The sequence below is a fragment of the Idiotropiscis lumnitzeri genome, chromosome 13, assembly GCF_059441095.1.
Source record: "Idiotropiscis lumnitzeri isolate Australia: NSW breed Sydney's pygmy pipehorse chromosome 13, RoL_Ilum_1.0, whole genome shotgun sequence".
In the NCBI taxonomy this organism is placed as follows: domain Eukaryota; kingdom Metazoa; phylum Chordata; class Actinopteri; order Syngnathiformes; family Syngnathidae; genus Idiotropiscis; species Idiotropiscis lumnitzeri.
Genome location: NC_142403.1, coordinates 21,029,358 through 21,053,719, shown reverse-complemented (window position 1 = coordinate 21,053,719; position 24,362 = coordinate 21,029,358). Strand labels below are relative to the sequence as shown.

At 47.8% G+C, this 24,362-nt stretch overlaps 6 protein-coding genes and 1 long non-coding RNA gene across 10 annotated transcripts; 3 read left to right on the top strand and 4 right to left on the bottom strand.

Annotated features, from left to right (window-relative positions):
• Window positions 1–194: 194 nt before the first annotated feature.
• On the bottom strand, window positions 195–2,621 carry LOC148325083 (alpha-2-HS-glycoprotein-like). The gene is made up of 7 exons (XM_088313452.1): window positions 2,372–2,621; window positions 1,798–1,908; window positions 1,647–1,731; window positions 1,194–1,363; window positions 975–1,091; window positions 537–617; window positions 195–453 (listed from the first exon to the last, which is right to left on the bottom strand). The coding sequence occupies exons 1-7, from the start codon at window positions 2,585–2,587 to the stop codon at window positions 280–282; spliced, it is 954 nt and encodes a 317-aa protein (XP_088169578.1). The 5' UTR covers window positions 2,588–2,621; the 3' UTR covers window positions 195–279.
• A 1,672-nt stretch (window positions 2,622–4,293) lies between these two features.
• Window positions 4,294–5,780, bottom strand: LOC148325082 (antihemorrhagic factor cHLP-B-like). The gene is made up of 7 exons (XM_088312796.1): window positions 5,492–5,780; window positions 5,321–5,431; window positions 5,163–5,247; window positions 4,924–5,093; window positions 4,735–4,851; window positions 4,536–4,616; window positions 4,294–4,475 (listed from the first exon to the last, which is right to left on the bottom strand). The coding sequence occupies exons 1-7, from the start codon at window positions 5,693–5,695 to the stop codon at window positions 4,332–4,334; spliced, it is 912 nt and encodes a 303-aa protein (XP_088168922.1). The 5' UTR covers window positions 5,696–5,780; the 3' UTR covers window positions 4,294–4,331.
• A 639-nt stretch (window positions 5,781–6,419) lies between these two features.
• ctns (cystinosin, lysosomal cystine transporter) lies at window positions 6,420–11,068 on the bottom strand. 3 transcript variants are annotated; one of them, XR_015846287.1, is made up of 12 exons: window positions 10,629–11,068; window positions 10,233–10,301; window positions 10,081–10,159; window positions 9,577–9,691; window positions 9,405–9,508; window positions 9,205–9,342; window positions 8,591–8,690; window positions 8,396–8,515; window positions 7,943–8,113; window positions 7,710–7,827; window positions 6,866–7,589; window positions 6,420–6,811 (listed from the first exon to the last, which is right to left on the bottom strand). XR_015846287.1 is itself a non-coding variant. In XM_088312794.1 (11 exons), the coding sequence occupies exons 2-11, from the start codon at window positions 10,282–10,284 to the stop codon at window positions 7,462–7,464; spliced, it is 1,125 nt and encodes a 374-aa protein (XP_088168920.1). In that variant the 5' UTR covers window positions 10,285–10,301; window positions 10,629–11,068; the 3' UTR covers window positions 6,420–7,461. The 3 variants fall into 3 exon arrangements, 2 of the variants coding, with proteins under 2 accessions (XP_088168920.1, XP_088168921.1); XM_088312794.1 differs by having other exon boundaries at window positions 6,420–7,589; XM_088312795.1 differs by having other exon boundaries at window positions 6,420–7,589; window positions 9,577–9,667; window positions 10,629–11,015.
• A 394-nt stretch (window positions 11,069–11,462) lies between these two features.
• Window positions 11,463–12,837, top strand: mrpl55 (mitochondrial ribosomal protein L55). Its single transcript, XM_088312797.1, has 3 exons — window positions 11,463–11,598; window positions 12,182–12,359; window positions 12,438–12,837. Exons 1-3 carry the CDS (start codon window positions 11,561–11,563, stop codon window positions 12,588–12,590), a joined length of 369 nt encoding a protein of 122 aa, XP_088168923.1. The 5' UTR covers window positions 11,463–11,560; the 3' UTR covers window positions 12,591–12,837.
• LOC148325079 (uncharacterized) lies at window positions 12,215–14,514 on the bottom strand. Its single transcript, XR_015846288.1, has 2 exons — window positions 14,383–14,514; window positions 12,215–12,571 (listed from the first exon to the last, which is right to left on the bottom strand). It is a non-coding gene; the product is annotated as an uncharacterized LOC148325079 (long non-coding RNA).
• ndufa11 (NADH:ubiquinone oxidoreductase subunit A11) lies at window positions 13,512–17,100 on the top strand. The gene is made up of 4 exons (XM_088312799.1): window positions 13,512–13,668; window positions 15,362–15,454; window positions 16,051–16,173; window positions 16,908–17,100. The coding sequence occupies exons 1-4, from the start codon at window positions 13,590–13,592 to the stop codon at window positions 17,018–17,020; spliced, it is 408 nt and encodes a 135-aa protein (XP_088168925.1). The 5' UTR covers window positions 13,512–13,589; the 3' UTR covers window positions 17,021–17,100.
• A 2,168-nt stretch (window positions 17,101–19,268) lies between these two features.
• On the top strand, window positions 19,269–23,967 carry slc5a9 (solute carrier family 5 member 9). 2 transcript variants are annotated; one of them, XM_088313135.1, is made up of 11 exons: window positions 19,269–19,683; window positions 19,761–19,925; window positions 19,997–20,102; window positions 20,248–20,328; window positions 20,409–20,614; window positions 21,460–21,595; window positions 21,677–21,784; window positions 21,852–22,002; window positions 22,069–22,237; window positions 22,319–22,534; window positions 23,223–23,967. In XM_088313135.1, the coding sequence occupies exons 1-11, from the start codon at window positions 19,546–19,548 to the stop codon at window positions 23,538–23,540; spliced, it is 1,794 nt and encodes a 597-aa protein (XP_088169261.1). In that variant the 5' UTR covers window positions 19,269–19,545; the 3' UTR covers window positions 23,541–23,967. The 2 variants fall into 2 exon arrangements, with proteins under 2 accessions (XP_088169261.1, XP_088169262.1); XM_088313136.1 differs by having other exon boundaries at window positions 19,532–19,925.
• The last annotated feature ends 395 nt before the right edge of the window (window positions 23,968–24,362 follow it).

Here is a 24,362-nt window from a genome sequence, read left to right as displayed (position 1 = left end):
GTCGGACGACGAAGCTCGCCGCCAACGCGCCGTCCTCACCTCACGTCTGCCCTCGGTAATCAGATTACTGGTACTCAACTCATGGCAAAGTATTTGCTGGTCTGATCAGTCAAAGCTTCACCACTCCTGAATAAGCACACGGCGTGACTTTCGTGAAAGTCAACTCGAAAAAAAAAAGACGAGAAGCGAAATGATTACGTGAGCGATGAGATGACGCAAACAAGTTTTTTTTTTTCTTTATTCTGACGGAGTTGAAGCGCACAGACGTGACGCTGAGCCTCAGACTTGCTGCGGCACTTGCAGCAATTCGACGGCAAGCGGGAAAGGACAAATCTGGTGAATGGCCGGCTCGCGCGTGCTCAGCTGCGCCGCGCACGCGCGTTCTTCCGGACTGTGGTGGAACAACGGGCCGCACGAGGGTTCCTGCGCGTCAGCTGGGAGAGGCTCCGTATTCTGAGGACGAAACCAAAGAGCAACAATGAAGCGCTGCGCGTGCACAAGTACACGTTGCGCTTTTGCTTTTGTTGCGGACTTACTGTTGGAAGATACAATTCACACTTCAGTTCTCCCACTTGTGCGTCGTTGTGTGAGTAGGAGGTTGAGCAAAAGGCGTGATGCTTCCAAAAACAAGGAAAACAATCAGACAACCAAACAAGACAAGTCTTACTTTGGAACTGGTTGCAAAATGGCCACCGTGTCAACCAACATCATTGGTAAAAAAAAACAATGTAATGTCACAACGACAGTAATACAAGCTTTCTATTTTTATTTTTTTTAGAAATTTTTAGGCCTACAATGCTCGTGCATTTTTATTTCCACTACGGCGTGGGAATTTTCGTTTGTGGCATTTCAAAAATGTTTCGCCAAAAAGACGGTTGTCCTTTTGTATGTTGAACCACGAGGCACACGTTTCGCTCTTTGAACGCGTTTCAATCGTTTGGCATCCGTTCGCGTTAGCGTGAAATCTAACTCACAGCTCTGTCCGGGCAGCGAGGCGTGCAGTTCTCCAGCGCAATCTTGGAATCTTTGGGGCAGCTGGTCTCAACCAGGGCGAACTTGGGCCAGGTTCTCATGCCGAGGCTGGGGATGTACTGCCACCAGAAGGAAGGAAGGACACAAGAGATGATGAGATGGACATCGGCATCGGCGCGCAGTCCAAAGGGAGACAAAAGTCACAAAAAGACGGTCGTCACCCCGGTCCTGAGCAGAGAAAGTTCCATGAGGGCGAAGTAATGCCGGTGGTTGCTCTCCCGGTTGAACTTCTTCACGGCCTCCTCGACCGCCTTGACGCCAACCTCGTCATTGAGAGGCAACAAGGCAGGGCAGTCGGGACAAGACATCACCATCTCCGCGTTGGTGAGTTCTGCACACGGTCGAACGGTTCCGAACCAAGCCGGGAAGGAGTCGAGAACCAAAAAGGCAGCGAGCGCGTCAAAAGTGGCAAATGGCGTTACGTCACAGACAAAATGGCAAATGGCGTGTTCAGTGTCCACTCAAGCGCCACAGCTTTTGGTTGTTCAATATTACCGGAACGTTCATTTGCGACGACGTGTAGGACAATTTCGGAAACTGTCCTCTCAAAAGATCGCGACTCCAATCGGATATGTAATAAGACACTGGATAAAAAAAAAAAAAAAAGTGTTGACCTGGTCTGGTGACACAATTGTAACTGGTGACTGTGGCCACGCCTCCCATCACGTTCAACTTGCTGTTACAGGTGGCGACTGCGCCCTAAAACACACACACACTTAGTTTGTGACGAGCAATATGATGATATGATATTTGAGTGCCATTTACTCGTTCATCCGCCGTCATGACTTCACATTGGTTTCCAGGTTTGGGGTTGGTGACGTGACATTTGGTCTGCATCAGCTTCATATCGATGTCAATGTGACAACCTCCCGCTCCCTGCGTGTGTGGACAAACAAAAACAAGACAATAATGTATTTTTGTGATATTTCCCCAAATTATTGAATGGAAACATTTCTTTCTGCTTTTTTGAAAACACGTGATTTTTTAAAGACAAAAATGATACTCATTTTGAAACATGATACAAGATTTTAAAACGAAAGAAAATTATTGTATTATTGTATTTGTGTAGCCTTTAAAAAGTAAAGAGTATTTTTAAACATGTTAAAAATATTGTAATTATTCAAGATAAGAAAACAGTTGGGTTTTTTTCAATAAATTGATTGCATCATTTTAATGGCTGGTTCGAGGTTGTAGTTTTGCAAGGAAAAGTATCATTTTCAAGAGGAAAATTTGAGGTTTTTTTTCCTTATTATAAAGTCCAATTTTTGGTTTGAGAATGACGTTTCCCCCAAACAAATGTACGACTATAAATTGCATTTTTGAACCGCTGCTGGCTCACCTGTTCGTAATTGCTGCTGTCGACATTTTCCAACTTGAACTTGAAGCCGTGCTTGTGCTGCTCGTTGATGACTTGGACAGCGAAATTCGCCGCCGCCGTCTTGCCGTCCTCGTCGCACGTGACCGCTTGTGACGACGAAGATGGCGATGGCGCCCCCAAGAGCCCTGGAGGCGCCATGGCGCAGCACAGCATAACAGCGAGCAGGCGAGCCACCATGATGACGATGAAGATGCCAAGAACTGACAAGCCGTCACGGCCGCCGCGCTTTTATGGCCGCCGGCGTGGAGGCAGACGTTGACCGGAAGGTCAAAAGCGGATAAGCAAACATAGACTTTCCCGGCGAGGGCAAGGGGCTCTGATGACCAATCACAAACAAGGGAATGGGTCGTGTGGTTTCGGGTCGCAACCTTTCGCTGCGCTTGCAGAAATCATCAGGAAACGATCCAAGAACAGCAACTCACAAACGAGTTGTTTTATTTTTTTTTTAAGGGGGGGGACTCAAATGTTAGGAAGGCCAAAATGTTTAGAGAACAAGAAAAAAGGCAGCTGAAAAAGAGTTTAGAACGCTTTGGATTGTTTGTTGTGATCTTTTTTTAGGTCAAATAAACGCTATCAATACTTGGTGTATATTTTCAAATGAATTTCTTTTGCTTCTGAGTTGGTTTTGTTCAAGACAAAGTTATTTATGCAACAAATGTCTGGACCGATTTTGTAGACTTGAATTGTCTCGTTTCCGAACGTTTTCCAAGTGAATGTTGTTCATGCGTTCGCTTTGGTGGACTTGTACGATTGATGCCAGCTGTTAGAATGCGATTGATTGGCGTCACTAATGAGGGCCACAGGTGACGGTTGTTCGTCCTTCCCTGCGATTGGTCGCGAGAGCTCCTCAGCTGTCCCAAAGTCGACATGAAGTGGGTCCGCTGGTCCGTGCCGGTCCGGTCGCTGTCAGTCGCGGTCTCCGTCTCCGTCTCTGCTGGTGGGACGTGAGCACGATCCACTTTGTCATCGGTGGCCGTGATGGTGGCTCCCCTCTTGCTGCGCACAGGAGACCGGCAGCGTTTTTTTCTTGGCTTGTCGATTTCTGATTGGATCCCAAGTTCACTCAACCCCACATGACACAGAAAGCTTATGGAAAAAAATGACAAGTGGTTGCCATCCTCATGAGTCTGATTAGATGCGAGTCCACGATGGGGTGGGACAAAGTCGTGTTGGTGTAAGCTCTAGAAACAAAATGCAGCTTTTAGAGAGCGGGAAATAAAACTTCCAGCAATGCAGGAAATTGTCCGAAGGGCCCCGCGTCCGGGCTTTTGTGTCCCTCGCCGCGTCAGCGAGGGCGAAAAGACGGAGCCACACAAGAAGCGTCACGTGGTTTCCTTCGGGCACGCCCGTCGCTTCTCAAGTCGGGCCCGGAGGTGAGACTCCACGGCGTGCCGCTGGTGGCCCAACGGCAGCGACCGCGCCAGGCGGGCCCGAAATGGCGATGCCCCGTGAGCGGCACGCCGCAACTCGGCAACGTTGGCCTTCTGGCGGGTGAAAAAGTTTGCGCGCGAGTCCGACTCACCTCGACACGTTTGGCTTGCGCTTAAGCTCCTCTCACGTTGCCGTCCGTGCAAATGTTCATTTCAAACTTGGAGGACATTGAAATGTTTGGCCTAATGGTCCATAAAAGCTGCCGGGAGAACAAGTCGCTCTCTTTTGTTCGAAAACATGCCACAAATGTTTGAATAAACCAAAGACGTCTTTCACTTGTAAAGCACATTTCCACTTGTTCACACCGACCGCATCTTGCTCAGGGATACTTTGACCCCGTCCGAATGGCTGCGGAACGAAACCGCAACCACGCCCCCCCCCCCAATTTGGCGACTCCGGCATGAAAGCCAAAATGAAGGCAAAAAGTTTTTAGTCATCTCAGAGCAAGCAACTTCATTTGATCTTTTATTAGCTTTGACTCGTCAGAACATCACGTCAGCGGGAAGGGACAAATGTGGTGGAGGGCCGGCTCGGGGTTGCCGATCTTGGCTTTGCACGTGCAAGCGTCGGCACTTTGGTGGAACGGCGGCTTGCAAACGGGCTCCGGCTCGCCATCCGGGAGGGAAGCGGAATTCTGCGGAAAAGAGAAACAAGGAGGAGGCACTCTGCGGGAAAGTCGATGCGCCGGACTTACTTTTGGCGGGTACGTGTCACACTCAAGTTTGCCCAATTGTCGGTGGGCGTTGTAATAGGCAGCTTGGCAAAAGATGTGATGCTTCAAGAGAGAAAAGAAAAACAAAAGCCTTTGAGCGGTTCAAGTGCCAACTATGAGAAGAAACTCCAAAAGCATTTTCAAGTCAAGAATCTCGTCCAAAAAGGTCCGAGTAAGTCACCGCTCTGTGTGGGCAGCGAGGCGTGCAGGTCAGCGAGGTGTACGTGGCCTCTCGGGGGCACGTGGTCTCCACCAGGGCCAACTTGAGCCAGGTGACGGTGCCGATCGTGGCGACGTACTGCGACGGGAAGGACCAAGCGGCAAATCAATAAAAGTCTGGCGTGCAACGCACAAAAGCGGGAAAGGTCACCTCTTGCGTCAGCTGAGCCACTTCCAGCACGTTGAAGTAATTTTCATGTTTGCTCTCCTGATTGAACTTTGACACGGCCGCCTGCACGGCGCCGACACCCGTCTGGTCATCGAGAGACAACAACTTGGGGCAGGAAGGACAAAGCGTCGCCATCTCATCTTCGGTGTGGTCTGGAGACAGAAAAGAGAACGCGTCAAAATGACGCTTCCGTGTTCATTTGCAGTTTGACAGCTCACAACCTGGTCGGGTGACGCAGTCGTATTTGGTGATTTTGGCGATGGCCCACATGACCCAAAACTCAACGCTGCAGGTGGCCTTTGCACCCTGAAAAGGGAGGAAAAAAAAAAAAAGTGTATACTTGCTGGGAGCACAGCAAGAGGAACAAAAGAAATTCTACCCGCTCGTCGTGTTGCCACAGCTGGCATTGGTCCACCGGTTTGGGGTCGGTGAAGTGACATTTGGTCTGCAGCAGCTTCACGTTGACGTCAATGTGGCAACCTCCGGAAAACTGCAAGGAGACATGACGCAAACCAACGCTTGTCGTGCGAAGGAAGTGCCGAGCGCTCACCTGTTGGTATTTGCTGCTCTGGACCGCCTGCAGCCGGAATTTGAAGCCGTGCTTGTGCCTTCCATTGATGTGCTGGACGGCCATGTGGGCCGCCGCCTTCACGCTGTCCTCATGGCACGTGACCGACGGCAACGGTTTCGTCGCCGCCAAGCCAGGAAGAGCCAAAGTGCACCACAGCAGAAGGGCAAAAAGGTGCGTCGTCATCGTGACAAGCGTCAAAGAACTGCGCGGTGACAAACGCGCTCGCACGCGCACTTGAAGCGCGCTGAGGAGCGGTGACGACCAATCACGGAGGAGGACAAACGCCTGACACCTGCGGGCTCATTAGTTGCAGGTGGCAGGTTGAAATAGTTAAAAAAAAAAAAAAAAAGGAATCTTGAAGAGGACACTAAAGGGGTTGATTGTTAAGACTTGTTTTCTGTTTTAAGAGCAAAGTGATTTATTTTCTATGAGAAATGGGTTCGTTTTCAGACTTTTTTAATCATTTGCTTGATTATAAAAATGTGTTCCAATAAAAGCTCCTTTTGCAAATATAAACCAATCATCGCAACACATCCACAAATTGACCATTCAATGAGCTGTCGCAGTTTGAAGCTCACCAATGACAGAAACTCGAAAGGATTTTTGGGCCGTCCTTGAAAGGTTGCGTCTTCGTCGTCTCGAAAGCGCCCACAGCGGAATGTTCTTCGAGGAGCAAGACATGATTCCGTTTGAACGTGCTTAGGAACTCTTCGGATTGTCATGATCTGTTCAACAGTCCATTTGATGTTTGGCAATATTTTGCAACGCGTCGCTTATGTCGAGGTCAGGATGGTTCAAATGAAACAAAAGTCAGCACGGCGGAAAGAAGGCATGCTTAGGACATGGAAAAGACGAAGGGAAATGGCGCACTTTACATTGTGGAATTGACAAAGAAAAGGTCCGCATGTTGAACCAAACCAAACTTTATTTGCGTCAAACTCGCAACTTTCTGATAAAACAAATTTTGTCTCTTTTTGAGCCACTTTGGATGATGTTTGACCCAAACTGCTTTTAGAGTGCAGACTTGTGTTTACAACCAGAGAGAATTGTCTTTCTGAAATCATCACAAACCGCCGCGTCCTGTTTGGCAGTCAGGAAATGAAAAAAAAAAAAATCATCCATCCAATTTTACCGGCCCAGGACGAACTTGTTTGCATTTCAAGGCATCACAAAATGAAACAATTCCCATCTCCTAAATATCCTCTGCGAGCGGCTAGAGCAGCCACGTTTCCACATTTCACACCTGGCACCAAAAAAAAAAAGCTTGAAAAGTGATCGTCTACATTTCAGATGTGAGGCCTTACAAAAAAAAAAAAGCTTGAAAAGTGATCGTCTACATTTCGGATGTGAGGCCTTAACTTCTGTCGTTAAGACTCTTTTAAAGAAAGGGCAGTGTTGATGCTTTTTTATTTTTAAAGACAAAAATAACACTTTTTTTCTTCTTCGTAAAAGTAGCATTTTTTTTTCAGAAAAAAAAGCCTATTTATTCCAGGAACAAGTAATATTTTCCAAGTGAATAGTTGTCAAGTAAAAACATTTGATAGAAAAAAGTCATTTTTAAAGTATGTATTATTTATAGAAAAAAATGAACTTCTTTCTAGATTTAAAAAAAAAAGACAAGAAAAGACTTATTTTTCGAAAAAATATTGGAATTATTTGAAGGCTGAAAATTTTTTGGGGAGACAAGAAACCATTTAATTGGGGGAGAAAATGCTCAAATTATTTTTAGAGAAAAAAAAATGTAGATTAAAGAGTTTTAATAATATTATTTAAAATGTTTAACAATCCATCAATCTTCATGAATGATTTTCGTTTCAGAATGTCCTTGGCCACAAATGTCGCTCAGTCACACCGGAGCTGGAACAGTGAACTCTCAACGTGCGAACACGGTTTTTTTTTTTTTAAACGCCTTTGGGCGTTGCAGTGCACCGACGTGATGAGGTAGCGCTTCAGTCCATCATGCGGTAGTTCGAGCGGTACAAGCAGTAATGTTGAAAGATGAAGAGCACGTCGAAGACCACCGAGAAGAGACCCAGGCCGAACTTGGTGGGGTCTCCAAAGATCAGGCGCCACTCGTCTGGACACAAGAAACGCAAGTCGGGATGATCGAACCCGGGTCACCGTTCGGGCATTTTCACAAGACGTGCCCGACACACGAGCCATTCAACAAATCGTCGCCAAGGCGAAGGCGCGTTACCGTTGTTGTAGGAATCCAAAAGCATCTGCGAGATGCTGAGCAGGCCGCCGCTGAAGTCGAGCAGCACCATGCCGATGCTCCAGCCGTCCGTGCTCTTTCGCTGGTAGTTCATGAAGGCCTGAGGGAACGGCGAGTCACGACCACAATAAAAAACGTGGCGGCTCAGCAAGCACTGACTGGCATTTACGAGCGCAATTTGTCTCATGAAACGCTGATGAGGAAGACGGACGGACCTGCGGCACATACTTGACCAGCGTGACGGCCAGCTTGATGTAGGAGAAGTAGTAGAAGTAGTCCAACCAGCTGAGGCGGCGGAAGATGGCCAGGAACAAGGTGACGCCCGCGAACGACCAACCAATCAGCAACAAGACGCGCGCCGTCCACGACACCTTCTGGCCTCCTCGCTACACGACGAAAAAAATCTTTCACGACAGACGCATCAGAGCCATCTTGTCGGGTTTGTCTTTTACACGGAAACCAGTTCACACAAAATAAGTACCTGTGCTGAACCCGGACAAAAAAACAGACGCGCGTTCGCACAACAACACTGCAACCGTAACGTCAGTCTCGGCATCTTATCCAACTTTGCATTTGACGCAGCATCCAGTCAAGAACCGCAAAACTAAAACCAACTGGAATTCCAAATCCCAAACTAGAATAAAGCTGGCGAAAAGGCGAGCGGCGACCTCGTAGACGGCCGCCTGGCCGATGTGGACGAGACACAGCAGGAAGGCGTGCAGGCTGAAGAAGACGTCGTTGGCCTTGACGGGGTTGATGCCGTTCGGATTCTTCTTCAAGAACTCCTCCTGGGGGAAAAGGAAGTGGCGTGTGACGGAGCACCCTAGGTCACGTGACGCGCGACAGGCGGGCAAAGGCGTCACCTTGATGGGCGTCACCCAGAAGAGGCCGATGTTGAAGACGCTGTACGCGAAGAAGCCGGTCAGGTTGAGTGCCAGGAAGTCAAAGTTCAGGCCCACCACGCTGGAAGGACAGCAGGTCAAAGTTGGCGCGGCGCCACACGTGGCGTGGCCCATCATGTGTCGCAACATGTGTCGCAACATGTGTCGCAACATGTGTCACGCGGCGCCTCACGTCACGTTTCACAAGGTGTGCTGAATCACACGAGACCAGGCACTTGACAAGCTTTTGTGCCATGTGACACGTGACACGTGGGGTGCCATGAGGCGTGTGACATGGTATGCCGCGTAGCATGTGAAATGCTGCAAGTCATGTGACGAGTTGCGTCTCACATGGCGTGTCATGATATGAGAGTTGTCGCGTCACGGCGTCTCAACGCCACGCGACGAGAGGCTGGCGTGTCACGCGGTCGCATCATGTCACATGGCGCGTCGTACCGATTGGTTGTCACATCATGCGTCATTGTGAGTCTCACGTCATGTAAGTGGGCGTGTCATGTGTCGCACTCAGCAGGTAATGTGGCACGCGAGACTCGCCACGTGACACGGCGAGCCACAGCGCTTGCAGTCCGAGGCACCTTTTGCGGCGGCAGTTCTCCCAGGCTTGCAGGTAGAAGGACACGGACCACGCCAGGAAGTAGAGCCAGCCGATGAGCTCGCTGAGCACCGCCACCGCGTTACTGTGGACCACCATGAAGTGCAGACGTGGCGCCGGGCTGCAGAGACGCACGACATGGCGTGAGACGACGCCACGACCGCGGCGACGTCCGTCACTCACCCGCAGCCGTCTGTGGCGTTGCACAGCACGTACGTGGTCACCTGCCCGGCCGTGTGCGCCGTCACGGAGAACGTGACCGACGTGGCGGCGGCGCGCAGCGTCACCTAAACCACAGTGGCGGTGTGGGATTGTGGCTAGCGGACTTTTGGGAGCGTGCGGGTCGAGGCCTTACCTGTTCGGGCATGCTGATGATCTGTGACGAGTTGCTTTTGGAGCTGCTGGTGACGTTCAGATGGATGACCAGCGGCCGCTGCGGCGCCACGCTGGAAACCGGTACGTGGCAATCACTCCAAATTGGCATTCACGTGATTGTCACAACCGTTAGTTTTTTTTTATTATTATTATGCTCTCTCTTCCCACGAGCCTGCTTGGACCCTGGGCAGGCTCGTTGGGTTTCCAGTCACTCATTCCCTCCTCTCTAATCACAATACGACGTTTATTTTTTGTGGACTTGTTAGTGAACTACGTAGACCATTACATCAGGAATGACAAAATGATTATGTCGGTAAACTTAGACTTGACTTGTTTGTCGAAGATGCCTCACCTTGAATCCAAAAAGCTGAGGAAACCGTGAAACGCTTTCAACAAACAAGAGACGGATAAGTGGCAATCTACATATATATATACAGTCCTGTACTTTCAGGTTTGTGTCCACTTGCGTGAATGAGGTGCTGACCTGGAAGTGATGCTCAGGTTGCCACTGGTGCGTTCTTGCAGCGTCACCTCCTCCGGGACAGACAGCAACACTTGAGACTCTGCGTCACAGAGAGATGCCGGCCTGTCACAAACTAGTTTCTACGCAAACTTTCCAATGGGAAAATCATTCACCTGAGATGTCAGCCAGCAGCAGCAGCAGCAACAGCAGCTGCGGGAGCCACATACCTGCACTACAACATACTACACGCGCGCACACGCACACGCGCGCGCATAGGAACAAACACATTCAAGACAAAGCATTAATACATTTGAATATCTAACACTTAAAACAAGTCAAGTCTATCTAGAAAACAAACTCGTACAAAGGAAAACAAATATAAATACTTGAGGTGACACAACGTCAATTTTGGCGGACGCGGCTCGGGTCCGTAAACGCATCAGATAGAAACCACCGTAGTCACACAAAAATTCGGGTCAATAAACAAATCATATCATACAAAGTCGTATCCGTAAGCATTAATTTGTAGTTTATTGGCGTTTCTAAACGAGAGACACGCTTGAACTCACCACAAGGAAGACGTTCCCAGAAGATTTGCCGGTCACATGACGGATGTAAAAAAAAAAAAAAGAAAAAGGCCAATAGGAACCCGTAGATACGACAGTCAGTTTCGAGCTGTGTGTGTGCGTGTGTAGGGCGACGCTCCGAAGGTAGGGGCGAGGTCGCCAATTGGCTGCATGCATTTTAAATGGACAAGAAAACCGAAAGAATAAAGATACCGGTTCTTTGTGCCGCATACGCTCGTGCTCGTTCAATGACTGCAAAAGAACCGGGAATAACTTTGACTGTCAGAAATATTTATTTCCTTTGTTCAAATCTTCTCGGTTTATAACACACGTCTTGGCATAGTCAAAAAGGTAATCTTAATTAAAAATCAATTGAATTTAACAATCTAGCACCAATTTACGATGTGCATGCTTTGCGTAAAATGCGAAACTCGCCCCTGTCAACATGGCAGCCATGTAAGCATGGCGGTTATCAGGGCTTTAATCTATCTTTTTCGTCGTTATTGATGTTGTTTAGTTTTTTCTTTCTTTTTTTCCCGTGTAGTCGGTCAACTACGTTGGTGACCTGTTGCTCGTAGAAACAGAAAATAAATTCAAAACGCAGCGCAACGACGTAATAGAGGTGTAGATCCCTCCCAAAATAAAAATAAAAAATGCATCCATTATCCAAACAACTTAGCTTAAAAAATAAGAATGAAAAAAGGCAACCCATGCTTCACGGTTTTCCAGTCCCCATTAACCGCGAAAACGACGGATTACTGTATTCAAGTAAAGCAAATTTAGAGATTGGCAACGTAAAATGGCCGCCGGTGATTTCACTCCTCCCGACGGGGAGTAAACGGCATTGTTTATATGGACTTGACTTCCGGGTTAGCGGCTTGACTTCCGGGTTTTCTTCGCGTCCTTCTAAATCCGCGTTTGAGACGGTCACAAGCATGTCATTGATAAACAACACACATCGCTTGTTCTCCTGGTAAGATGACTTTTATATTCTGTTTAATTTTTTAAATGGTTGGATAGCAAGGTTCACTTCAAAGTCAGCAAGACGAAGGGACTTTGTCTAAAATTGTATTCATTTATTTCTTCACTCCGGTTTGAAGCACACAAACCAGCCTGCATAATGTCAACGCACTTTTCTTTTCTTGTGAGGCTTTGCATTAACTATTGTGGAGCACTCATGTTAATTATTCTGTTTGTTTGGATTTCATGTTGACCTCCCTGCGACACATAATTATTATCAAACTTTTCTTTAACAATTAAACACATCCACTTGCTGAAACACATTTAGTTTAATTACCGTACATAATTTGACGTTTCATCGATATACACTACGGAAAATGGCTTAAAAACGAAGAAACTATTTACCTTTTTTTCCTCTAAGATATTTTTTAATATTGACAATCACTTTACAGGGTCCCTGCTATTGTTTTTTCTAATCTCGTTGCACACTTGAGTACAATGACAATAAAGGGATTTCTGATTCTGAATTGTGTTAATTCGATTTCCATGTGATTGAATGACTGACTGTGTTGTTCTGATTGTGACGTCATTTTCAGGTGTATTTTGAGGCCGACGTCCGTCGCGCACACTTTGCCCGCTCGCCTCAACTCCAACAGGACGTCGGTGGTGCGCTGCAGTCGACAGAAATACGAACGCATGTACCCTGTGATGCTGGTGCGGCCGGATGGCTCCACCGTCAACATTCGATACAAAGAACCAAGACGCATCCTCATGGTGACATAGACCAGTTTATCTTGCGTCCACATGTTAGTCTTCTCATTGAATGCGTCTTTATTTTTGTCTGTCTGCCAGATGCCAGTAGATCTGTCAACGTTGTCAGAGGAGCAGCGCCGGAGTCGTCAGAAGAAGCGCGAAGTCAAGAAGACAGTAAAAGAAACCACAGTCCACTTTGAGGACGACTTCAAGGTGGACAAGTACAGCCAATTCTGGAACAAGAAGAAATAAAGAGATTGTTCAGATTAGAAATTGTTTGAAACGTGTGCATTTTATATCACCAGTTCTCTTTGTGGACCTTGCTTTCTGACTTCTTGTGTATTTTATGTGCGTGCATGTGCCCATTTAAGTACACTTAAAAAAAGAAAGAAAAAAAAAACAATTCTGTCATTGTGTTTCCTGACTTCACCTCATTTTTTTTCTTACCCGATTTATTGAAATAAACATGACGGCACCAACTGGTTAGCTCGGTACAGTATAGAGGTTGAGGATTTGTTTCGGTGCTCCGGCCTTCCTGTTTTCCCCATGTACTCGGTTTCCTCCCACATTCAAAACCATGCACAGTAGCTAAATAGAACACTAAATTGTCCCAAGGTGTGAACGGTTGGTTGTCTGTGTGCCCTGTGATTGGCTGGCAACCAATTCAGGGTGTACCCCGCCTACTGCCCAAAGATGGCAGGGATAGGCTCCAGAATGCCCACATCCCGGTGAGAAGCAGCTCAAAAACGAAATACGCGTACATTTGGTCATTGGTAGTAAAATGATTGGATTATATATATATATATATATAAAACACAATCAAAATGGCTTAGGTACTGAATCTGAACAATTTAAAGATACATTAAAGTAAATGCCGAGTTTTGTTTCTAATCAAACATTTAAAGATGTGGCGAATGAAAATGTCTGGGTATTCGAGTACTCACTTATGCCGCTGAGGCGTTTAACTGTTTTTTACCATTTCAGTTTTCCTGTTTTGTTTTTTTGGGTGGTGATTTATAGCTATAGGTTTTATCTATGTATTTAGTCCAGTATACGGTGTGGGTGTATGGCACAGCCTATGTTTCACTTGAACTTTTTCACGGCCGTGGATCGTCTGGGGAAAAAAAAGTGAATTTTTCCGCGCAATAGCCAGTAGGTGGCGGTAATGCTCTGCACGCCGTTTCCGTTTTTCTACGAAGTCTCGCGATATTTGGCGAGCTTGTCCTTGCTAGCAATCTTCGGAGTGGAGCGATGGGCTACTGGGACGTTCCGGACGGCACCGACTGCGTGCAGAAAACATGGATAACAACCAAGCTGGCCACCACTTTGGGTGATTATTGGACAGTGCTAACAGTTTGCGTTCAACGCTCCACATGTTAAAAGTTGCTGCGAAGCCAACGCCGCCAAGTTTCGTTCCGTTCTTGGAGCTAATGCTAAGCACTGAATGATCTTGGCACGTCGCTAAAAAACAGCGAAATGTTTATTGGCGTAATTGATTAATGGAACTCAAAGTAGCTATAAAAGCACTCAATGTAATTATGAAGAATAAAGTACAGGTAAAAAAATATGTTACTAAAATAAAAGTGATCAGAGTTAACATTTATTTTTCATTCTACTTTTTATTTCGTTTTGACTTTTGTTGTTTAATTTGTTTAAAACTGCAATTTTTTTTATAATAAAATAATTATTCGTTTTAGTTTCGATTTAATTGGAATTCATAGTTTTATTTTCCTTTTTGTATATGGAGTACTTGAATGACTATGAATAAAATGATCAGGAATTGTGTAATAAAGTAATACATGACTGGCCTTCTATGCATGTATAGAAATAGATAAATAGAGAAAAAAAATAATTTTTTAATTAAAATCAACCCCGAAAACTCAAGTATAGTATTAATCTGCAAACATGATAATTGTTTCTTTTTTTAAAACTTTTATTACAGTTAAGTTTTACAAATGTAAGATGTCGATTTTGTTTTATTTTGCGAATGAAAACATTTGATGAATTTTGGTTTTAGTTATTTAATTAGTTTGCGTTAACTCACCAACTTTTTCAACGGCAGAAGTTCATCTTGCTTCTACCATTACGTTGCTGCTGCTGTCTCTTTGATTTTTGCCGTACACGTCCAAAAGATTTCAGTCAAGCAGTCAAGATCTCAAATGAGGCGGACTTTCTCTCCCGTTTTCTTTTTCTGCATCGCGTGGTTATCAGTGGAGGTTGAAAACAGTAATCAGCACAAGGCTTGGTACCTCTAAAGCAACAATATCGTCATGGCCAGAGAGATAACTTGTATGTGTCAGGCCTTGTGAAAATACACCATACACCAAAAGATGTCTTGTAATCTGAAACCATTAGAATAGGCTGGAAGAGTGTGATGGAGTCAAATGTCAAGTTTCCCATTCTGTATCGCATATTCAAATTGCTTATGCTGATGCAAATAAAAACCATGTGTGCAGTCGAACACGCTGGCTTCGCCTCGGAGTTCGAGGGCTGCCCCGCGCGTAAATGACAGACAAACTTGGCTGGTTGATTCATTTGTTCAGGCTTGTTTTGATAGAAACATCCCTAACAATTATTCATCCCTATATATTTACAGTGCAATTACTAGACATTTGTAGCCACCCTCAAAACGGATCCCAACCGTCTTTGCCAACCTTTTTGCTTTCCCACACAGAGCAAATTCCGAATATTTCGTGGTTAAAAAAAATAGGACTTCATGTCATTAATAATTCTCTTTCGTTGGCGGTGGTGTGAAAGGAATTCATCTCACGAATAAGATGTTTGTTATCCTTAACTGTTCATTCCTATGTGGGCATGAATATTTATATATATTTTATTATTTCTATTCTTCATTAATGAGTTAAATTACATGCAATGGATGAAATAGCTAACGATATTTTGCAATTATTACAAAAAAAAAGTAGACAAAGTCATTCAACACGTTCAAAGGAGGGAAATAACGTATTGTCATGCGTTTCCTTTGCGTGCGAAGGGTTAAGCGACACTTTGTTGTCTTTTCTCAGGTCTGGTGGGCACGGCCTATCACCTGGTCGCCTATCAGCCTGACACGCCGTTGGAAGCTGTGCAGCGGGTCGGAAACGTCACCGTTACCATGGGTAGGTTCGCTCACCGTTTGTGCTTGCGCGTTACCATGGTTACAGCACAGCCGCAGAAATGCCATTCTTGCCATCGGTGCAGTCGTCTTTTACTGAACCGCAGAGCGCGGAATATTCACGCGTAGTACAAATAAGTCGTCCATTTATTCTTTTTCTTCCTTCTAATGCCAGCGAGGAACTGGACGTCCACCCTGTTGCCAGTTGTGCATTCAACCGGAAAGCTTCATGTGCGAAATGCGTTTATGCGCGACGCGCGAGTGCAGAAAGTCTGAAAATGTTGGCAAGAATTTGTTTGCTTTCGGTAGCAAGACGCCGATCGGCACACCAAGACGTTTGAGATGCTGCAGAAGGATGCTCGTCCGCCAGACAACGCTCGTCGGTCATGCGTGTCATTGACTCGCTGATTGCGCAACAGCCGCACGAGCGCTCCTGAACAGCGACTTCGCATTTCCAAACGCTACTTTTTTTTGCTTCTCTTTGAAGTACCGTTGGCCCGTTCTCAAATGCATTTGTGCGTTGTCTGCTTTTGCTCCACACGCGTGAAGTGTGAGCGCACCGATTGATGCCGTGTGGCTTTTCCTTGCGTGTCTCACCAGCCGCCATGGGCGCCATCTTCGGCATGGCCACGTGTCTCAGCGCTCAGGCCCGGGAGACTCCGGATGATCCGCTCAACTACTTTGTGGGCGGCTGCGCTTCCGGCATCTTCCTGGGCGCCCGCAGTAAGTAGCGACCGCGTCGGTGGCGAAACGTCTTTCAAGGCTGCCGGCAGCGGTTGCCAGCCTGCTCCAAAAACATTTCTTATCGCAACTTTTACCCTGGACGAAAAACGGCTATGACGCCGGCGTCCGTATCAGCACCTCCAAACTTCTCTCTGGCTCGAGACTGGTATGCCAAGGATGCGTCTGTGAGCCGGCGAGAAGTTTGCCGACAATTTAAAAAAAAAAAGGTTGGATTTGCGTCGAGCCCGCAAATCGTCCCTGGTGCGTGTGATGCGTTTTTGAGGCGCTACCAACTCTTTGTGCATGAAGAGACATGAGGCGGCGGCGTGCGTTCAAGCCAACAATTTTTAGGAATACGATCGAGGCCGGAGGGCGTGGGACTGACGGGCAAAAAAAAAAAAAAGAGTCAAGTGTCTCGCTCTGCACGTTTTTCGAATCCTGCACACAGAAAGAAAATGAAAACTGATTTTTGAAAAAACTAACAAAGCTGTCTTGAAAACGAATTAAGAGTAAATTTCTCAAAAGAAAACTCCAAATTAAATGTAAAAAACGGACTCTAATTGGAATTTCCAAACGGGGATGACGTGACTTTATTGTGACGGGCTGGCATCTCAATTTCATTTTCATTTGCAGGTTCAATCTGAAGTTGGTCTCAACTTGTTGTGAATTCTTGCTGACATGTTTTCTCCTCTTTTGGTGTGTGTGTGTGTGTGTGTGTGTGCGCGCACACACAGCCCACAGCGCAGCAACCGGCACGTCGGCATGTTTGGGTCTGGGTGTGCTGGCCTTCTTTGGCAAAGTGTCCAAGATGGAGGGCTGGCGACTGATGGGACCGCCGAAGCTGTGACCCGCATGGAAATTTTTGTAAATGTGTCCTCTCATAAACGCGTCTCGTAAAGTAATAAAGTGGTCTTGTGATAAAGTCAACCTTCGACGCGTCTTCCCATTTGTTGCCAAACAAGCAAGTTGAACTGCCGTCGCGGACTTTTTTTTTTCTTCGTTTGAACTTTCAGCGCCGACACCTGATTGGTGAGCATGCGCGCACGTGCAACGTCAGATGTCATCGGCGCGGTCAAACTCTTCTTGACTAATCATTCATCTGACACCTCGCCAACAAGAAGAAGAAGAAGAGGAAGAGGAGGACTGCTGCAACATGTCTACCGTCACACCAGGTCAGTGGAGATTTTCTTTTTGGCTTTCGGGGTGTCCGAGTAGAACCTCGGCAGGAATTTGGAAGGGACGCGACATTTCTGCAGCAAACGCCTCCAGACGCACATGCAGGAACTCAAAGCGTTTGAAGATTCTTGAGTTGATTTTTCTTTTTTTTTTTTTCATTACATTTTAATGAGTGTTTTTTCAGGCGTGGCAATAAAATGAAAATAAAAAACACTTTAGTCAGAAAATGAGTCTTTTTTTATGAAGGATATTTGAGGAAGAGGAACATGATTGATGAATAATTTAAAAAGCAAAGATTTAAAAGACCAAAAATAAACTTGAGAATATAAAAAAAAGAAAAGGACGACTTTTGTTTGATGATGCGTTACGGCATGCGAGGATGCCCCAGAAAAAAGCCAAAATCCAGCGCCGCCTCGTCATTATGCAGCTCCTCCTCAAAGTATCCTGAATAATAATACGTTTTATTTTTAATTGACCAAGAGAATAAATATTCGAAACGCATGTCACTTCGTCATCATGCAATGTAAAATATTCTGTCTGCCTTGAACCAAAAAAAAGTGAAGTTGGCTCCTGCGAGGACGTTTGTCGCATCGCCTTTGAATGAAAAATTGCTGAATGAAAAAGTCCCGCTTTGGATTGCATGAGGCCGACAGAACTTGTCGATGTTCTGTCACAATGTTGCTGCTCGGACCTTTGTCGTTTCTGGGCTGGCTGCTCACAACACCACGCGAGATTTGGCGCTTTTGCATTTGGCCGAATCCTGCCTTCACTTTTTTTTTTTTTGCCCGCCTTTTATCGGCACCACACGTCTCATTTTCTGGTGGTTCGCGTCTTTTCAGCAACTCTGCAATTGCAAATGTCCTTGCGACCTTGCTTTTTTTCCTGGGTGGGGCTGCTCATAAAGTGACGCAATCGAACGTTGTAAAGAATGCTACCTGCTGCTGCGAGGCAACCGGCACGTAAATGAAGATGAATTGTATCGGGGGGAAAAGGTTTGACCACAAGAAAGCAAATGTGATGACAGGGGTCACAGTTGGGGGGGGGGACCGCCCCCCCCCGGCCCCTTCGCGGACGATCAGGCCCGCAATGGATGCCGAGTGGGCAACATTTGACAACGTTAGTTGAAATAATAAATGAAGTCGTGTTTTCAACGCCTGCTCGTGCTCCTCCCACATTCCGAACCGGTTGATTGTTTCAAGCAAGGACGGCCGGGCGAGTTCTTGGCATTTCGCCTCTTCTTTTTGTTCAGACGCCTGTCACGATCGAGGCTGCCAAAAGATCTTTTGAATGTTGCTACATCGCCTCGGGCGCAGGCGAGCTTCACAAACTACTTTCTTTTTCCTTTCATCTGACATTTATTTTTTGGAGGGTTGGCATCAGAATATTTTAATGATGTTGATATATTTGTGATGAACCCGTAACCATAGCAACGGTAGGCACTCTAGAAAATCGATGGTTGGATTTGCGATGACTGCAGGAATCTTCCAAATATTCATCCATTTATCCATTAGGACATGAATTCATTCATGTATTCAACACCCATGCATTCCTCCACCCTTCCCACATTCATAACTTGTTCCAGCTCACTGATTGGCCAGAAAGCCAAGTCACTGAGCGGAGCAGGAAGTGTCCGTTGAGTGACGTGAAAATGTTCGAAGTTGGCCTTGGCTTTTCTAGACAACATCCCAGACGCCGTTGCCACGGAAACGCCTCCCAGCCAGGTCGTCATGGAGACCGCCGACATTGCCGTGGTGGTGGTCTACCTGATCCTGGTCATGGTCGTCGGAATCTGGGTCGGTCCACACACGCACACGCACGCGCTCTTTTTTTTTCATGCAAATATTTGCTGACCATACGAAAGTCATTTTGTTCATTTGTTGATGAGCTTTTATTTTTAGGATGACTTTTTACGTGTACTCACTCATTTGAAAGTAATTATTTGCGCATTCTACTCTGGCCCAGTCTAGTCTCTTAAAATCCGACCTGCCCTGCTTTGGTCCGGTTTAGTTTTGGAGGTGGTCAGACACTCAAGTATTTTGCTGTACCTAATGTTGTGTCCAAACGTCCACATCCATCGCGTCCTCAGGCGAGCGCGAGGGCCAATGGCAGCACGGTGGGCGGATACTTCCTGGCCGGGCGATCCATGACGTGGTGGCCTGTGAGTATGACAACGCGGAACATCCGCACGTTCGCCCAATGCCAGCGTCCGTTCGCGCATTCACCTTTCAGATCGGAGCCTCTCTGATGTCGAGTAACGTCGGAAGCGGCGCCTTCATCGGGTTGGCGGGAACGGCAGCGGCAGGCGGCATCGCCGTGGGCGGCTTCGAGTTGAACGTAAAAAAAAAACATCACTTGTGATCTCGTCCTCCTCCAATCAGGCCTTCGTCCGCCTTTTCCGTCTTTGCGTGCAGGCGGCGTGGGTCCTGCTGGCTCTGGGTTGGATCTTCATCCCGGTGTACGTCGCGGCCGGGGTGGTGACCATGCCCGAATATTTGGCCAAGCGTTTCGGAGGACGAAGGATCCAGATGTACACGTCCGTCCTCTCGCTTATTCTCTACATCTTCACCAAACTTTCTGTACGGCACGCACGCACGCACGCACACGCACGCACACACACACACGCAATATTTGTTCATGTGTGTTGCAGACGGACCTTTTTTCCGGTGCCTTGTTCATCAAAGTCTCCTTCGGCTGGAATCTTTACATGTCCACTGCAATTCTGCTGCTCATCACGTGTGTTTACACCATGACAGGTACACACACACACGCACACACACACACATGAGTAACACTCAACCAGATCAGACCGGACTAGAACGGGAACGAGACGAGACTCGGCGTCTCCAATTTGGCTCGTTGTCATGTGACACGTCAACATGAGGTGTTTTCCGCGTGCAGGAGGTTTGTCGGCGGTCATCTACACGGACGCTTTCCAGACCGTCATCATGGTGGCGGGCGCCTTCACGCTCACGTTCATCGGTACGACACACACCGTCGGAGATTCCCGTGACGACACGCACACACAAACGCGACGAGCGAGCCACTTGTTTCCTCTCCAGCGTTCGCCAAAGTGGGCTGGTACGAAGGCCTGACGCACGTTTACATGTCGTCCGTTCCGGCGGTGACGGTGGCCAACGCCACGTGTCACCTCCCTCGCGCCGACGCCTTCCACATGTTCCGCGACCCCGTGACCTCGGACCTGCCTTGGCCGGGGCTGATCTTCGGGCTCACCGTCATCGCCACTTGGGTGTGGTGCACCGACCAGGTAAGAAGTCGCCAAAACGCGCTCGACCGCGCCGGACCGCCGCTCAAAGCCAATGAATGAAATGTTTTGTCGCGTCGCAAGTCGCGCACGGCCACATTTGTGAAGAAGTTGCGCAACGACATCCGGCCCGCGATGGAACGCGCACGTCGGCCGAGGGTGCGCGTCGGCTGACGTTCCCTCGATCGTGCCGGCGCGCTTGCCAATTGCCAAGACGGCTGCCAGACAAATTTGCGACGGATCGACAAACTGCCTGTCGCAAACCGTTTCATGGCCGTCAGAAGAACTTCAAAGACGCAAACTCCTTCAATGTCCTGGACGGAAATAATCAACGGGCACGCGAGCGTCCGCTTCCGCCGGGCGTCGGCCGCAAATGTGCCGGCTGATCAATTTCATGACTTTTGAAAAATGCCGCAAGAGGCTCGCGTTGATGGTGTCCACAAAACCACGGCACATGAGCGAGTCAGCGAGTCGGGCAGACGGACGAAGATTGGTAAAAATGAAAAATGAAGCCGTCCTCCTGAAGTTGGTCTCGGCTTGCCGCGACGTTGGCTTGCTTTCTTTCTGGTCGGCTTGAAGGCGACTTTTTGCCCACGCCCAAACTCTTGCGTCCTCGTGAACTTTGGTCTATTCTGATGGACTTTGAGACAGTCTGGTCTGTCCTGTTCTGGTCGAGTCCAGTCCGCTCTCGCCTAGCCTAAGCTTTGAAAGGGTCACCTAGTTTATCTGGTCTTGTTCCGGGGCAGCGTAATCTCGTCCAATTCAAACTGGCCTCCTCCTTTGCGTGCGTGTGCGTGTGTGTGCGTGTGTGTGTGTGTGCGTGTGTGTGCGTGTGTGTGCGTGTGCAGGTGATGGTTCAGAGATCGTTGGCCGCGCGCTCGTTGAGTCACGCAAAAGGAGGAAGTTTGTTGGGCGGCTACCTCAAAATATTGCCAATGTTCTTCATTGTCATGCCAGGCATGATCAGCAGAGCGCTCTTCCCAGGTGACGCCCCCCCCCCACCCCCCACTACTCCAACACACGCACACACATGTGCACGTGATGACCTCGTGTATGTGCGTGCAGATGATGTGGCTTGCGTGGATCCAGCTGTTTGCCAGCGTGTGTGTGGAACTCCGGTGGGCTGCTCCAACATTGCGTACCCCAAACTGGTGGTGGAGCTCATGCCAGTCGGTCAGTGCGCACGCGCACACGCACGCACACTCATGCACGTGCACATACATGACGCGTGTGCTCGCAGGTGTCCGCGGCCTGATGATGGCCGTGATGTTCGCCAGCCTGCTGTCGTCGCTGACGTCCATTTTCAACAGCAGCGCCACTCTGTTCACTTTGGACCTTTACCACCGAGCCCGACCCGCCGCTTCCGAGATGGAGCTCATGATCGTCGGCAGGTGCCGCTCGCCGCAGTCGCGCGTGTGTCTCGAAGCCGAAGATCATTTATGACGCCGCCCCCGCAGGCTTTTCATCCTGGCGCTGGTGGTCATCAGCATCTTGTGGATTCCCGTCATCCAGTCGGCAAACAGCGGCAAACTGTTTGAATACGCCCAATCGGTGGTCAGCTTTCTGGCGCCGCCCATCACCGCCGTCTTCATCTTGGCCATCTTCTGGCCGCGTACCAACGAGCAAGTCAGACAATCGTCCGTCTCTCGATGCGCGCCATTTTGTCTCGCCGCCTTATTTTTGCATTTGTGTGTGTGTGCGCGCCAGGGGGCGTTCTGGGGCCTGATGGTGGGCCTGGTGGTGGGCTTGATCCGGATGGTTCTGGAATTTTCCCACGTGGTTCCGGCGTGCGGCCAGCCGGACCTCCGTCCCGCGGTGCTGACTCGGGTGCACTACCTCTACTTCGCCATCCTCCTGATGGCGCTCAGCTGCTTGGTGATGATCGTCGTCAGCTTGGCCACGCCCGCCATACCCGCCCACCACGTGAGCCACGCACACGCACGCGCAATCACATGCAAACACACTTGCCTCGAAAGCGAGCAAACAATATTTGAAAAAATGGGAATTGCTCAAGTGCGCTGAGATTGAAAGTTGTCATGCATCGAGACTGAGCCACAATTGTCTGATGTGATGTTGGCCAGCAGGGGGCGCTGCAATGTCACTCCACAGCTTGGTCATATCGGTTGACTTTTCCTTTTTTTTTTTGGGTCATGTCAAACTTTTAACAAGAGAAAGAGTAAGTCACGAAATCAGATGAACAAAACAACTTTACTCATCGTGAATTAACGTTTTTCTTGCTTAGAGAGAGAGAAAGAGTTTCTTCCCGAGAGCCATCTCCATTCTGAACTCTCACACACACACACACACACACGAGACCACCCTTACCTTGCAGAACAGCATTGTGATGTGTTTTTATATACCCTATTCAGTATTATTTTCCATTGCACTCTCTTATTTATCTCATTTATATATTTGTCTGTATTATTGTTGTATTGCACTGGAGAGGGGAGCCCTCTAATCTCGTTGCACACTTGAGTACAATGACAATAAAGGGATTTCTAATTCTAATTATTGAAATATTCACATAGTGTACATATATTGAAACGTATTTCTGCAGCCAATGTGACAAGCTGTCCATTTGCGATTTCAAGTTCTTGCTTGGGTGTGTCAGTTGCACAGATTGACGTGGTGGACGAGACACAGCACGTTGCCGCGTGTGGATCTAAATGCTGAGCCGCTAACCTGCGATGTTTCCGACTCGGACCCCTCGGAGCCGCCGGAGCGCCCCCCGGAGGGCCCGCCGTCCCCCGCGTGGCGCCGGATCCTTCTGCATCTGTGCGGCCTGAGCGGCGCCTCCTCCGCCGTTCCCGCAGCTAGCGGCTCGAAGTTCACCTCGCTGAAGGAGGCGCCGCTTTGGAAGAACTTTCTTAATGTGAATGCCTTACTGCTGCTCACCATCAACGTCTTCCTCTGGGGTTATTACGCGTGAATTACGACAACACCACCTCCTGCTTTTTTTTGCCTGACCGATTGGCTTCCATCCAAGTCAAGTCAAATTTATTTCTAGCTTTCAATCACAGAAACGTCTCGAAGGGCTTCACATGTTGATCCTGGACCACGTGACCACAACATGAGACCTGCTTTACCAACATGAAACTTGGATGACCGCGACGGGCTGTTATCCACCACTGGAAACCTGCATAAGCACAACATGAAAGTTGCATGAGTCAAAATAAACAAAATGATACTCGATTGAGTTCAACGTGAAACTCTCGCTTGCCCATGACCTTGAAATGAAACGCACATGTTCCCCAACATGAAAGTGAGCGGGCGAAACGTTTCCTCACAGACCTGATTTTTCAAAGGACAGCGCCCTCTACACCTTCCCGTGGGCTACTGCGCCTAAGTGACGTTTTCCAAATCCATCCATGTCTTACAGCGCCATCTGCTGGCCAAACAACAGACACTTCCCATTTGGCCAATAATAAGCTTGACAGAAGGTTGCACGGTGAGTGAGTGTGACTCTTGTTTTTGTTGACAAAAAGGGCAACAAGCAAATCTGACTCCCTCATGTTTGGAAATGAGTTGTCCTTGAAGCAAATGACATATTGTCTTGAAAACAGTAAAGGATGTTCTCGAAGGTCTGGCAAACCATATTTCAGAATCAGAATCAGAAATCCCTTTATTGTCATTGAACTCAAGTGTGCAACGAGATTAGAGAGCTCCCCTCTCCAGTGCAATACAACAATAATTTAATCAAGTATATGAATTAGATAAATAAAAGAATAAATAATGAAATGGAAAATAATAC

Bases quoted from the DNA above. Each gene is read 5' to 3' on its own strand.
- LOC148325083 (XM_088313452.1), bottom strand. From the start codon at position 2,587: ATGGTGGCTCGCCTGCTCGCTGTTATGCTGTGCTGCGCCATGGCGCCT. The intron at 1,092-1,193 runs GTGACGACCGTC...TTCTGGTGGCAG, and splicing joins TTTCTCTGCTCAGGACCGGG to TACATCCCCAGCCTCGGCAT. The intron at 618-974 runs GTGAGTTAGATT...TGTTTTTGGAAG, and splicing joins CTCGCTGCCCGGACAGAGCT to CATCACGCCTTTTGCTCAAC.
- ndufa11 (XM_088312799.1), top strand. From the start codon at position 13,590: ATGGGCTACTGGGACGTTCCGGACGGCACCGACTGCGTGCAGAAAACA. The intron at 15,455-16,050 runs GTAGGTTCGCTC...GTGTCTCACCAG, and splicing joins AAACGTCACCGTTACCATGG to CCGCCATGGGCGCCATCTTC. The intron at 16,174-16,907 runs GTAAGTAGCGAC...GCGCACACACAG, and splicing joins CATCTTCCTGGGCGCCCGCA to CCCACAGCGCAGCAACCGGC.
- LOC148325082 (XM_088312796.1), bottom strand. From the start codon at position 5,695: ATGACGACGCACCTTTTTGCCCTTCTGCTGTGGTGCACTTTGGCTCTT. The intron at 4,852-4,923 runs GTGACCTTTCCC...TTCCCGTCGCAG, and splicing joins TGGCTCAGCTGACGCAAGAG to TACGTCGCCACGATCGGCAC. The intron at 4,617-4,734 runs GTGACTTACTCG...TCTCTCTTGAAG, and splicing joins CTCGCTGCCCACACAGAGCG to CATCACATCTTTTGCCAAGC.
- mrpl55 (XM_088312797.1), top strand. From the start codon at position 11,561: ATGTCATTGATAAACAACACACATCGCTTGTTCTCCTG. The intron at 11,599-12,181 runs GTAAGATGACTT...CGTCATTTTCAG, and splicing joins ACACATCGCTTGTTCTCCTG to GTGTATTTTGAGGCCGACGT. The intron at 12,360-12,437 runs GTGACATAGACC...TCTGTCTGCCAG, and splicing joins AACCAAGACGCATCCTCATG to ATGCCAGTAGATCTGTCAAC.
- slc5a9 (XM_088313135.1), top strand. From the start codon at position 19,546: ATGCCAGCGTCCGTTCGCGCATTCACCTTTCAGATCGGAGCCTCTCTG. The intron at 22,238-22,318 runs GTCAGACAATCG...TGTGCGCGCCAG, and splicing joins GGCCGCGTACCAACGAGCAA to GGGGCGTTCTGGGGCCTGAT. The intron at 22,535-23,222 runs GTGAGCCACGCA...TGGGTGTGTCAG, and splicing joins CCGCCATACCCGCCCACCAC to TTGCACAGATTGACGTGGTG.
- ctns (XM_088312794.1), bottom strand. From the start codon at position 10,284: ATGTGGCTCCCGCAGCTGCTGTTGCTGCTGCTGCTGCTGGCTGACATC. The intron at 8,691-9,204 runs GTGCCTCGGACT...CTGTCCTTCCAG, and splicing joins GAGAACTGCCGCCGCAAAAG to CGTGGTGGGCCTGAACTTTG. The intron at 8,114-8,395 runs GTCGCCGCTCGC...TTCGTCGTGTAG, and splicing joins GCCAGGCGGCCGTCTACGAG to CGAGGAGGCCAGAAGGTGTC.